Below are 12,470 nucleotides of genomic sequence, written 5' to 3' on the forward strand. Positions count from 1 at the left end.
GTTACTTTCCTTGAAACAAATTAAATATTGCAACACTGAGCAAAGCACTTTCCAAACTTGCAAAGCCAGTCTCCCAGAGCAGGTTCTGCTGCTGCCCAGCAGCAGGTCCTGCCAGCAGCTCACCTCTCCACACAGCCCATCCTAAAGGAAGCCTAGCATGACTTTTTCTACCCCACAACTTTTTATTACAGTTTAAAAACTAAGTTGTTGCGTGGTGTTCTGATCAATTTCTGTCTGTCCAACCACACTGGAACCTCCTACAGCCTTGTTCTCTGGTGGGTGCAGCCCACCAAGGCATCCCCAGCCACAGCATCCCACTCCAACCCCACCCAGAATCAGACACAAATCCCCTGGGAGAAAGCCTGAGATGTCACCAAACTCTTTTCCTACCTTTTCCTTCCACATAACAAAACTCTATTCAAAATAGAACAGCTAAGAGGGAAAAAAAAAAATCAAGTACAACCAAACTATGATTTTCTTGTTCTCAACCAGCCTCTCATGCTCATTTTTCTCCCTTCCCGTCCTCCAACACATTTCCCTTTCCAGTAAACCCTCACAAATGCAAGCCATTTCTTTGGTACAGAGGAATTTTCCCCTCTTCCCAGTTGTTGTGGCTTTGCTTGACAGGGTCAGTGTCCCAAACTGATGAGCCAGTTCTTTTGTGGGGGAGGAAAAGCAATAATTACACACAACCTGCAACGTGTGAGGAGGGGAATGAAAGTAGGTCAGGTCTCAACTCCTCAGCTTCACTGGGGTTCACCAAATGCTTTCACTTACAGTCACTTTAAAAATACAATTAAAATAATAATAGCACAGCAAGTGAACAAAGCAGCACTGTAGAATTCAGCTTTCTGTCCCTTTCTTTGATATGGATAATTGCATTTGTGTGGTGACAAGAGGCACAAAAACCTGAACCAGCAGAAAATGATGCCCACACAACACGTCCCAGTATCAGGTACTCTGATATTCAGAAGTCCAGGAAAAACAAAACCATAAAAAAGGGTTCTTTGGAAAAAAAACCACCAAAGAAACCACCAGTGATAATTAAGAGATGGGAAAGGACAATCTGGAGACATACATAATCAGTTTACGAATTATAAGATGGTTTTGAAAGTTTAAAAAAAAAAATCCACATTAAAAAAAATTCCACTGCTCTTACAGAATCTTGTTTTGCAACTGTCCTGGTTGGGAAGCACAGTCCCCAAGGAACAAATGCCAAGGCAGTTCTGCTGACGCTCCCAGCCCCGACTGAAACCCGAAGGGCCAAACTTCCAGAACAGCTCTGGCACTCCCAGCGCACGTTTCGTAATTATAACAGGAGCTGTTGGCTGCTGAACTCCTGCAAATCTGGTCCTTATTTAAGATCTGACTCTCACAAAGCCGCTCCAGAGTTGCTCAGTTGCTCCAACTTCTCTTTCAATCAGCCTAAAAGTCAGTTTAGTCGCGGGTACTGCAAGACGGCGGCCACGATTTGGGGAGCGTGCTGTGCCAAATCTCCCCAAAAAAAACCCACTGCAAACACACCCTGCAGTGTGCTGAACCCCAACCCAAAGGCCTCAGCTCCAAATCAGTCCCCAAATTGCTCAGAGGATGATTTTACACTGGGAGGCTCCGTGCCAAACCAAATACTGCCCTGTTTCCCACCACCAACACACAAATCAGTGTCCTCTGCAGAAGGTGCTCCCACTTGTCCAGCTGGGATTCATGGTCCCTTTTCAGCCTGAATTTTGCACTTCTTTAATTACACTGAAATAAATTTTCTCCCCTAGTCAAACCAGGTGTGCTATTACACACAGACAAGACACAACTTGCTGAAGTGGGTGATGGTTCTTTTAAAAACACAAGAGTAAAACTGCTCAGGAGCGCTGCTTTGAAGAAAGTCTCTTTTACTCTAAAGCTTCAATTTTTAAGAGTCGCACAATGTTAAAAACTTGAAAATCTGACACTTCCAATACAGAACTTTTCTCTATAAATGACATAAAAAAGACATAGCTCAGTATTTTTCTAGCATTCCCATCCGATCCAAAACTAAATACTCATTTTAAGAAAACACTAATCTCTGAATGTTTTTGTTTAAAGTCATTTAAAGATCATTTCTAGTGAAGCTGGGAAGCTGGATATAGAAATAAGCTCATTAAGGACTACGCTATGGTTATTATTAAAACATCACAATAGTCCATCTTCTCATGCATACACAACCTTGCATAACTGGAGATGTCAGCATTTTCATTGTAAATTCTGCTTTCAGAGGTTTCAAACTTGCCTGTAAAAAAGCTGCTATGGCCTGAAATTTGTTGCTATTTCACTGCCAAGGAAGAACTATTTTAATATTAGGAAACTATGCATTCATTGGAGTCGGCCACTGGTTTGGGGTTTTATCTATACAAGTGGGTTAAAAAAAAAGAAGAAAAAGATTAAAAAACCTCACAACTCAGCATCTTTGAAAGTCTTCTGGCTCAAAAAAAAAATCCCAAAAAACCAAACCCTCACTAAAGGAATCAAATTCCCAAAAGTTAATAACTATTATACTCCTTCAAAAAGCTTCAGCTGTATGGCAGATAAGCCTAAAACATGCAATTATTTCTGCTACTTTGCAAAAGAGTAGCCACACTGAGAGACTACCAACTCCCAGTGTCTCATCAACACTGACTGTAAATAACAACCCTACCCATGTCCAATTAGTTTGAAGCTCAAGACCATGCCCCTGCTAAAGGGCTGCAGATTTTAAACACAGAATGGACACATTAAGACTGATTTAATCTGGCTGCTTGTACAATTCCCCAGAATCTCAGCTAGCAAATCCTGTCCTGGGCCAAATAACTTACTGAACCAGATCCCTGAAAGGGCAGCCAGCCCTCACCCGAAGCTGTGGGGATGTCACATTCCTCCATAATGGGCTTTAATAATTGCCCCTCCATGAAATAAAATTAAAAGGAAAAGAAATTAAAAAGATAAAGCCGACTCTGATTTAACTAATAGGTTTGAATTCTTAATTTAACTCGCAGATATCAAAGCCGCTGTTCACGTTTGAAAAAGAAAAAGCCAAAATAAAACAGCCCAAAGGGAACCCTGGGTGAACCATTTGCTTTCTTTTTTTCCTACCAAACCAGAAGCAGCATTCTGGTGCTCTGTCCCAGGAAAATGATGGATGTGCAGGGTCCCCCCAGCCCTGTGACCTCTCAGAAGGGTGGCGCTGGCTGGGGATGACCCATGGGGACACCAGGTTGGGGAGTGGGACAGGGGACATCCCACCACCACAGCATCCCTCCTCCACACACTGGAGACCTCACAAAATCCCACATCCTGACCCAGGCAGGGCACAGCAGCTACAGAAGGATCTCCAAGTGGACAGTGCTGACCACAGGTGACATTAATCTTTAAGCACTGCCAACATTTCCACAAAAATGAAGGTACGTTGCAAATATGACTCAACATTTTTGCAGAAAGGAAGGTGCTGTGCTGAACATACCTATTTTTGGATGTTGTTTAGTGTGAGCAAGTGGTTATGACTGAGTAAATCCCATAGAAAAACCCATTATTCACTTCCACCATAAGCACACATCACCCCTTAAAGGGGATCTCTCCCCTTCCCTGCTGCTCCTGGGAACCTCCCAAATTTAGGATCATTCTGAACTACTGTGTTTTCCACAGGACACAGAAATAGGCTGTCCCTTGTGGAAAGCTCAAATTAATCCTTTGAAATTTGACCTAAATTAAAAGAATTGAAACGCGTCGTCACCACACCGGGCAGGGGCTCCGAGTGGGTGCTCCAAGGACGGTGTCAAGGCATTGCAGGAGGGTAAGAGACCAAATTAGCTCCCCAGCAGGGTGATAACACACAGCCTGGGCAAGGGGAGGTCAAGGGAGAGCTCACTATTTATCAAATATCTGTCTAAACTAATTATTCAGTTCACAAAGTAAGCCTTGAGCCCGTGTGTGCGGTCAGAGCCCTTGTGAAACGCTGGCTATCATCAAAGGCCTGGGCACACACAGGCTCAGAGAATGCTGCCTTTGTGCACACTGGGGGAGGCTTGTTTCTAAATGTTTAAAAGCAGGAAAAGTCCCTCTGCTCCCCTAGGACGAAAACATGTATGCAAACAGTTGGTGTGAGATATAATCTGAGAGCTGACAGTCCCCACAGAAGTCCTACAGGTCCTGTTTCTGCTCACACAGCTCAAGAGCCCCGGGTTTGGCCATCACTGCTCGGGAACAAAGCACCACAGCTGAGATCCACCACGCTCAGGATCCCACAGTGCCAGCACCAACATCACCACTCACGATGGATCAAGATGCCATTTTCAGTGTAAACACTTTCATGCAGACCAGAGTGATACCCCATGGTCGCAGAGGGAGATTTACTTACTCAAGAGTGACTGAGAAGAGCCAAAAAGCACAACACCCCCTTAATGCATGACATCTTGCACATATCCACCAGCTGACTACCCTGTTAGATAAATCCTGCTTGAACTAAAGCACATGCTTCAGTACTTTTTATACATAGCCATACACTCTAAAGAAAATTATTTCAAATGATCCTGAAGGTGCACGTAGATGAGAGAAGGTATTTTCTCTGTTACACCCAGAGGAACAAATCTCAATTCCTGTTGATGTTGTCTACAGCACTTCCAATAGTCTGAGTCACTACGACAATAAACAATAACAATCCAAGCACCTTGTATTAAAAATAAATAAATAAAAGCAGACAATTCAGGGCATGTCTGTGAAGGAAGAGTCAGGAGCAGATCAGCAAATGTCACAAAGGTCACGGCCCTGCCGACCTCCTCAGCTGGCATGAAATGTCATAGCTCTAATGACTGCAGTCAGCACCCCCACTGAAAATTTGCATTATTGCAGCACCTGACCCCCCAAATTAGCTGTGTCCAAAACAGCATTTACTAAATTAAAAAAGAAGTCTGCTCTTTCTTTGAAGAGATCTTTTGAAGGGTTTTTTTGGTTTGGGCTTGGAGAGCTTGTGGGTGGCAGTGACAGAACCCAGAGAAGGTGACTGTGTAAAAACTTGGTTGTGTTTTAGTTTGTTTTTTCTTATCAAAGGGTTTCATGAAATACATAAAGGAGGTTTTATTTCCCAAATCTCAGATATAAATCCCACACAATTCCCTGTATTCTGCAGCATAAAAGCTCTTATTATGCTATTAACTTAGAAGCGTTTTCTGATTTTTTTTCTTGTTTCTGGTAATGATTTGGGTTCTCACATCTAAAATTGTTTCACATCAGTACCATTCCTGCCCAGGAAAGAAGTTTTAAATCTTTTCTAACAATTTACTCTTTGATAAAACCCAGATTCCACCCCCAACATATTTAGTGTGTAAGAGACAAACTCAAACAGTGCTTTCCAAAATAAAAAAAGCTATTCTTTCCCTGAAAAGTTACAAAATTACCAGTCACCATCCAAAAAATATTACTTTTCTTCCTGTAAAACACTTCACCAGTCTTCAAATACATTATTTCTGACTTAACCCCAAAAACTAGGGGACCTTACTACAAAGCTAGTCTGAAACCAGAATTATTCATGATTTTGTCATTCTCCTGAAAAGCCAAAAAGGCACCAGATGTTCAATTAACAAATCATACAGTAAGTGGCAACAAGAGTTGGGCTTTTTTTCTTTTTTAAATCTCGGGTTACCTTCTAAAGAGAGGAAAAAAAAAGGCATTTTTGCTATCAACCATCTCTGTGGCTGACAGATGACAATATTGCTGTACTTTGAGAATTTTTTTCAGGAACGTTTGCTAGGGCAGAGGGCTCATCATCTCTAAATAGCTCATCCCCTGCCATCAATAAAAATGTACTTGGAGTGGATTCTAAAAATGTGTTAGCTAGTGACGTCTATTTTTAGAGGCAGTGGATAGAAACAAATAAGTTTTGCATGAAGAATTATTAAATAAAAACCAAGCTGCGTCCACGGACATGAGTAGTAGAATGTGTAAAGGCCAAACTCTCTGCAGCAAGCTTGCCAGCTCAGAAATGCTCTGTGGACTATTAGATCATCTTGACAGCTGAGTTATTGGAACTGTGATCACTCCTCCAAAAGACAGATACAACCTTATGAAAGAAGCCTCACTTCCTCCCCCAGATGCTCAGAGAGCAGGAATGATCCAGCACAACACAGCAAAATCATTCTTCAACACAATCAGCCCACAACAATAAAAAAACAGCCCCTCCTAAGCTCTCCAGAGAAGAAAACCACTTTGCAAAGCTTGAGGAACAGACAAACCAAGAACATACCAACAAGTGCAGGCTAAAAATAGGAGATTTTTTCAAAACACCTCTTTCAACGTGAAGGTCTAGAATGGCCTTTGCTCTCACAGCAATAAACTCCAGCCCTTCTATTGAGATCTCAACATTCACACCTCCAGAACTGGTGATCCAGACACTGCACCACCGATTGTGCTGGACAGTAACAGCACCAGGGAAGTTTGTCCCGAGTGCAAACACCAACAAAGCTGCAATACCGTTTTTGCAGAGTGCCTGCAAAACTAAACATTCACAAATGAAAACTACCAAGATTCATTTTTCTCTGGACTCCTCAGGTTAAGACAATCCCAAAGAGCAGAGCAGCCACTCATCCGCTTCGTTCCTTGAGACAGCAACACACAACAGCACCAAAGTGCCACGGACTGGTTTCCTTAAAGACCCATTCCTGAAAACTTTCATCTGTGCACTTTGATTATACAACGTGATGACAGTCCCAAGTGAAATCACTGACACCACTGGCTTGCACAAGAATAAACAAACTCACGCTTGTACAAACACAGCCCGGGCGAGAGCAGGGAAAGTCAGAAACCGTAACTCTCCAGGGCTGCTCTGTTCCTTGCCTTAGATTTACCAGAGCACATGAAAAGATCTTGACTTCTATTTCAGATGTCCAAGAATTTAAAATTAAGTTCTTTTAAGGAATGAAGCATTCGAGAGTGATTTACCTTCGGGTTCCACCGTGGTGTCTTCAACAACTAAATTAAATGAAGGTCGAGCCAGGGAAAGTCCAGCCATGGTGACCACCACCAGGCAGATAAGGCAACCCGAATCCCAGCTGACCATCTTTTTAGAGTAAATTCCTGGTCCATTTCCATATCTCCATGTGGACTTTAATCCCATCTGAGCACCTCTAGAGAAGCATGGAGAGAAAGCTGTGCCTTCGGCCAGGGTAATGCCTCCTCCCTTGGAACGACGGCTGCTGCTGCGGGGAGGAGAGAGATTGAACGCTGTCAGCAAAAACATCTCCAAACACAAACCAAAAACCTTCATAAAGCCTCAAACGGAGCTGAAGTGAGAGGGAGGGGAGCAGGAGGATGGGAAAAATAGTTTTCCAGCTTCAAGAATATGTGAAAAGTGAGTGACTTTTCATCTTCTGTTAGCAGTTTCCATCATCACCTGAGGCGTAACCAAGTCCTCCTTGTTTTCACAAAATCACTTCTCAGCACATATTGAGAGCTATTTTACTGACAGAAAAACATACAGGTTTTCAAAAATGAGAGGCACCCACATGTGCAGGCACATAACCTGTAATGCTACAAAATTACCACAATTATACAAATTATATTCTTGTTATTGTTTGAAGGTTTATGTAAGTTTGCCTTGTTTTTCATTCCTTCACCTAGGCAGTTCTGCAGCCAGATGAATTTGCAGGAATTCAGTAATTTTCCACAAGGAAAACAGTTGAAAAAATATACTGCTTAGACTTGGAAAAATCTGTAAGACTATTTCAACTCAGGACTTCCAGCTCCCCAATGGAGGTACCTTCTACTGACTCAGTTTAGTGTCCTTTGGAAGCCCCTGAGTCCTGGGCAGGTGAAAGGCTCAAGTCTTTGCAGTGATATTGGTTTGCTACGCTGCATTACAGGCAATTAAACCTGGATAAAATATGGTATAGATTGCTATTTCATAGGAGACCTGCCCAGCACCACTTTCCATCCATACCTGCCAAGCCATGTGCACAAAACTTTCTTTGCTCAGTCTCTCAATGATGCTTATTGAGATAGACTTTTTTTTTCCCCCACCTCCGAAAAATATATCTTATTCATAATAAAATTAATTTAAATGGATGGGTTTAAGTGGTAATCCAGCCATGGTCTGACAGAGAAGTGGCACCAAAGGAACTGGCACTCCCTTCAGGGGACCCTGTTGCCTCCACACTGAGATGATGCCAGGTGAGGGTCAGAAGAGCATCCTCCTCACAGGGTGATTAAACAGCTCAAGCAGAAAATTAGACCTGATTTTCCGCTTCAGAAATAAAAGTAAAACCTCAGTAAATGGATAAAACAAGTAACTGCAGCAATTGTTCTAATCTGGTCAATGATTCATCTTAGATGTGATGAAACTCAACTGAAATTTGGAGAGCGCTTGTCTGGAAGGGGAAAAAATAACACAAAACCTCTTTTTCCCTCCTGCCCTCAACACTTGAAAATTAAAAAAAAAAAAAAAAAAAAAAAAAAAAAAAGTAAGGGAGTGTGGAGATAAATAAACCTTCTCCAAATTCCTTGTCATCGGGATTTGGTGTGATACCTCAACAAGCTGAAACAGGGACACAGATTCTCCTTTTATAAAGCCAACCATTTAAAGAGCTGATTCTGATTTTTATTAGCCTTGTGCTAGCTGCAACAAAGTTCACAAACGCTGTTGAGGCATCTTTTATCTTGGGTACTATACTCAGTAACTTCTGGAGTCAGTAGAAACAGGTTTTGGATGGCATAAAGAAGTCACCTGAGGAAAACAATACAAGGTGAATCCCTACTACTTCAGGACAAGCTTTTCCCAACTCGGCTGGTATCACCTCAAAGCCCTGTCCCTCCTGTAAAGATTTGAGCCTGGCTCCAGCACCCCAGACCACAAGCTAGCAACTGCCATTAAATTTCCAGTGAAAACACCACCAGACCACTGCACAAACATTTGCCAAGAGCTTGCCCAGCCCTTCTCTAAATAAGCACAGAGCAGGTGTAGAGCTGAAGAGAGCTCTGTCTTTGGGACCAGTCTGTGTGTGGAGCAGGATGGAGCAAACCCCCCTGGATGCCACCACCCAGCTCCACTGCCCTGCAGCTCAGTTTATCCAGCTGTAAAGTGGGTAGAAACCCCTCATTAACAGCCTGGCTGTAATGCTGATTTAATTTCCATAAATCATCCTATAAACTCCGATTAAGGTCTATGTTGATAAATGCAAAATCCCATCATGGTTTTGCAGAAAGAAAACATACCAGAAGGCCAGTGTGTATTTCAGACTCCAAGAGCATTAATTCCGCTGACATTCCTTCAGTTTCAGATTTTCAGGCTACACTAAACCCCACTGAAAGCACATTTGTGGTTCCTATCCTCATCCTAAAGCCTGAAGTGGAGCACAAGGCTCCTTGGCCCCGCGTCTCCTCACCTGAAGACTTTTGTTGCCTCCTGCACCTCAACATCTGCCGGCAGAAAGAAGGGATTCTTCACCCACAGGGCAGCAGCAAAGCCAAAATCCCGGCTTGTGAAGGTGCAACAACGCAAAAATCAGAGCTCTGCACCCATCCATGGAGCCAAAGCACTCTAGCACCAGGACAGCAAACAGGCTTCAATTTCAAGGGTTGCCCTCTCCCAAAAGAAGTGGAGTCCAGCGAAGATGAAACGAAAGCAAATTCTTTTCGTAGTTTAATTGCCAGAGTTGCCGGGGGACGAGTCCCTGGAAAGACCTCCTGTGCTGGATAATTATGTACCTCTATCTCAATGTTTGGAACACAGCCCCAGCATGCTTTTTGGCCTCCACAATTCTGGCTTCCTGACTACAATACCATAATCCCTCCTGGAGTCTCAGACTCAGTGAAAGCCACACGTAGTGTTTATTTTTCCCCTTGAAAGGGAACTCTGTCTCTCTTCTCAGCCTACACTTTGGGGAGGAGTTGTCAGCCCCCAATGATTGATGGCTCTCCTTGCCACTCGCTCATCAAGTCAATTTTCACCTCGTCACATACCTGCCCAAATTTTCTTTGCCAAACTGACAAGCATGGGAAAGCAGACTGGTTTGGGAGCCCAACCAAATTCCTCCAAGCTGTACTTCAGTTTAAACACACTCGCACACACAAACAAGTAGTACTTGTTCAGCAGTGGCATTAATTAAATTCAATGCTCAGTGTTCTTTTTAATCTACTTGCATTGTTGTTTATAAGATGTTTATCACTCCCCAGGGACAGTACGATTTGTAGAGTATGTTAACCAAATCAATACATTGCTCACTGTATAACTTTTCAGCATCTTTCTCAATTAGGCGGGGAAGAGCAAAATGTGAGTGAAATATGGACCTTCCCTCCACAAAGAAACCTCAAGCGCTCTAAAAGCCCAGTATCTTCATCAGAAAAATCCACGTAGATGAAGCTTTGAAGCTAACAGCTTCATGAACACGATTCCACTGACAGAGGAATTGTATATGGACAGAAAATGCAGAAATATACAACCGTCTATAAAAACATATATACACATATATATCTAACAAGACTCTTCAGCAGAGTTCAATCTCCAAGCAAATCTGAGCATCACAGCTATTAAACATTAATTCTGAAGGACTAATGGGAACCGGCTGGCAGCTTCAGTACTTTTTCATTGTTTGAACTTCTTTCATTTGCTTTCCAGGACTATCCTGTTTTTCTCAAGTCTTTTGCCACCAAGAGATCGGGGAGGGGGGAAAAAAAATCTGCATTTTAATTGACATTCCAGAGAGCGGGAGAAGTCCAGAGGCTGCTGATTGCTGTCTATTCAGCCCAAACAGGCTTTTCAGATGAAAATGAGAAAAGGCTAGTGGAAGATTTACAGGGATTTGGTACAAAGGAGACAATAAAGTTTTAAATGTTGATAGCGTTTCACACCGAACGCATAATGGGTCCCGGTTTGAAGGGGCCGTTTTGCATTTAAATATATATTTCATTGATTTCTCTCCCCCCCTTATCTTAGACGGGGCGCAGCACGGCGGGGCAGCACGGGGCTCCGAGCCGGGGCTGCTGCTCCGGAGCCGAGCTCCCCTTCCTCAGCCCGGGCTGCCTGTCCTGCTGTCACCGTCCCCAAAGACACCCGCGGGGATGCGGGGAAGGCAGGGGAACAGCGCTGCTGCTCGGGCTTCCCCCGCACCGCAGCGGCCACAGTGACCACAACCCGACCCGCAGCTCCTGCAGAGCGGAGCCCCGCACCGAGGGATCCCCGAGCCCCGCACCGGGGGATCCCCGAGCCCGCACCGGCACATCCCGCCCCGAGCCCCGCACCGGGGGATCCCCGAGCCCCGCAGCGGCACATCCCGCCCCGAGCCCGCACTGGCACATCCCGCTCCGAGCCCCGCAGCGAGGGATCCCCGAGCCCGCACCGGCACATCCCGCTCCGAGCCCCGCAGCGGCACATCCCGCTCCGAGCCCCGCACCGGGGGATCCCCGAGCCCCGCGGAGTCGACAGCGCGGCGGGACCCCCAGCCCAGCCCAGCCCTGCCCGGGGCCGCCCCTTCCCCGGCCCGCCCGCTGCCTTTACCTGCGGCGAGAGCGCCGGGCGGGCTCCGCTGCGCGGCGGCTCCCGGGCTGGGGCGCGGTGCCGAGCGGCGGCTCCCGGGACGGGGCGAAAGTGCCGGCACTGCGGCCGCGCTCACTGCGCGGGCGGCCCCGGCTGGCGAGCCCGCAGCGGCGCAGCGCCGCGCATCCCCCGCGGGACGCGCCCGGGGCAGGCAGGAGGGCGGCGAGGCGAGGCAGGAGCCGGCCCGGCGCCCCGTCCCGTGCCGTGCCCTGGCTCGGCCGCAGCGGCTACCGCCTCAGAGGGGCGAGCCCGCCGTGCCCGGCGCCAGCTGCCTCCTCCCCCGCGCGGGCATCGCCGAGCAGCGCGCCGCGGGTCCCGCTCCGCTCCATCCAGCCGCCCGCCCCGAGCCGCCGCAGCTTTGTCACGCCGACGGCCCCCTCGGGTGGGAGGTGGGTTTTCTCTCCCCCCTTTCCCCGTCTCGGCGCACTCCTCCGGCTCCTTCCTCCTCCCCCGGTCACTCCCCCCGCTGCAACCCGAGCCGTTTCCTGGACGGCGCTGCCGGGCTCTGCCAATCGCCGCCGAGCCCCTTCCCCCGCCCGGCCCTCGGGGGTGCGGAGCCGGCAGCGCCCACCCCGCCCCAGGGTCGCGGATGCCCCCGCGGCGCGGAGCCGGAGCGCTCGGCGGCACCGGAGAGGGGCGGGAGGGGAGCGGGACCCCAGCTCCGGGCGCTGCCTCTGCCTGCCCGGGGAGCGGGACAGCTCATCCCGCGGGGCTGCCGGGGAGGAACCCCGAGCAGCTCCCGGACGGGCGCTCCGCTGAAAGATTTCCAGCGGGTTGGAAAGGAGAGGAAAGGAAAGTGGGGAGCGCGGAAAGCGCCCCCGCTGAGGGTGAGCCCCGGCTGCGGCACCGGCACCCCGGCGCTGGGCAGCATCTGCATCCTCACACGAAAATGGTACCAGCTCTAAAGCGGTCCTCGAAATCTCTCCTGAAGTGTTTCTGGCTC

The 12,470-nt window shown here is 47.0% G+C and overlaps 1 protein-coding gene across 2 annotated transcripts in view; it reads right to left on the reverse strand.

The window, feature by feature from the left end:
• The window catches only part of FGFR2 (fibroblast growth factor receptor 2), an 80,238-nt gene extending 68,685 nt beyond the window's left edge, over positions 1-11,553 (reverse strand). Inside the window, exons 1-2 of one of the 2 annotated variants that reach the window (XM_058028784.1) lie at positions 11,489-11,553; positions 6,940-7,196 (exon numbers count right to left, since the gene is read on the reverse strand). In XM_058028784.1, coding sequence (XP_057884767.1) covers positions 6,940-7,114 — 175 coding nt within the window. In that variant the 5' untranslated portion in view covers positions 7,115-7,196; positions 11,489-11,553. Of the gene's footprint in view, positions 1-6,939; positions 7,197-9,377; positions 9,463-11,488 lie in introns of those variants that run through there. The other variant, XM_058028783.1, reaches the window with a different exon arrangement.
• Positions 11,554-12,470: the final 917 nt, after the last annotated feature.

This window comes from Melospiza georgiana, chromosome 8, assembly GCF_028018845.1.
Source record: "Melospiza georgiana isolate bMelGeo1 chromosome 8, bMelGeo1.pri, whole genome shotgun sequence".
In the NCBI taxonomy this organism is placed as follows: Eukaryota; Metazoa; Chordata; class Aves; order Passeriformes; family Passerellidae; genus Melospiza; species Melospiza georgiana.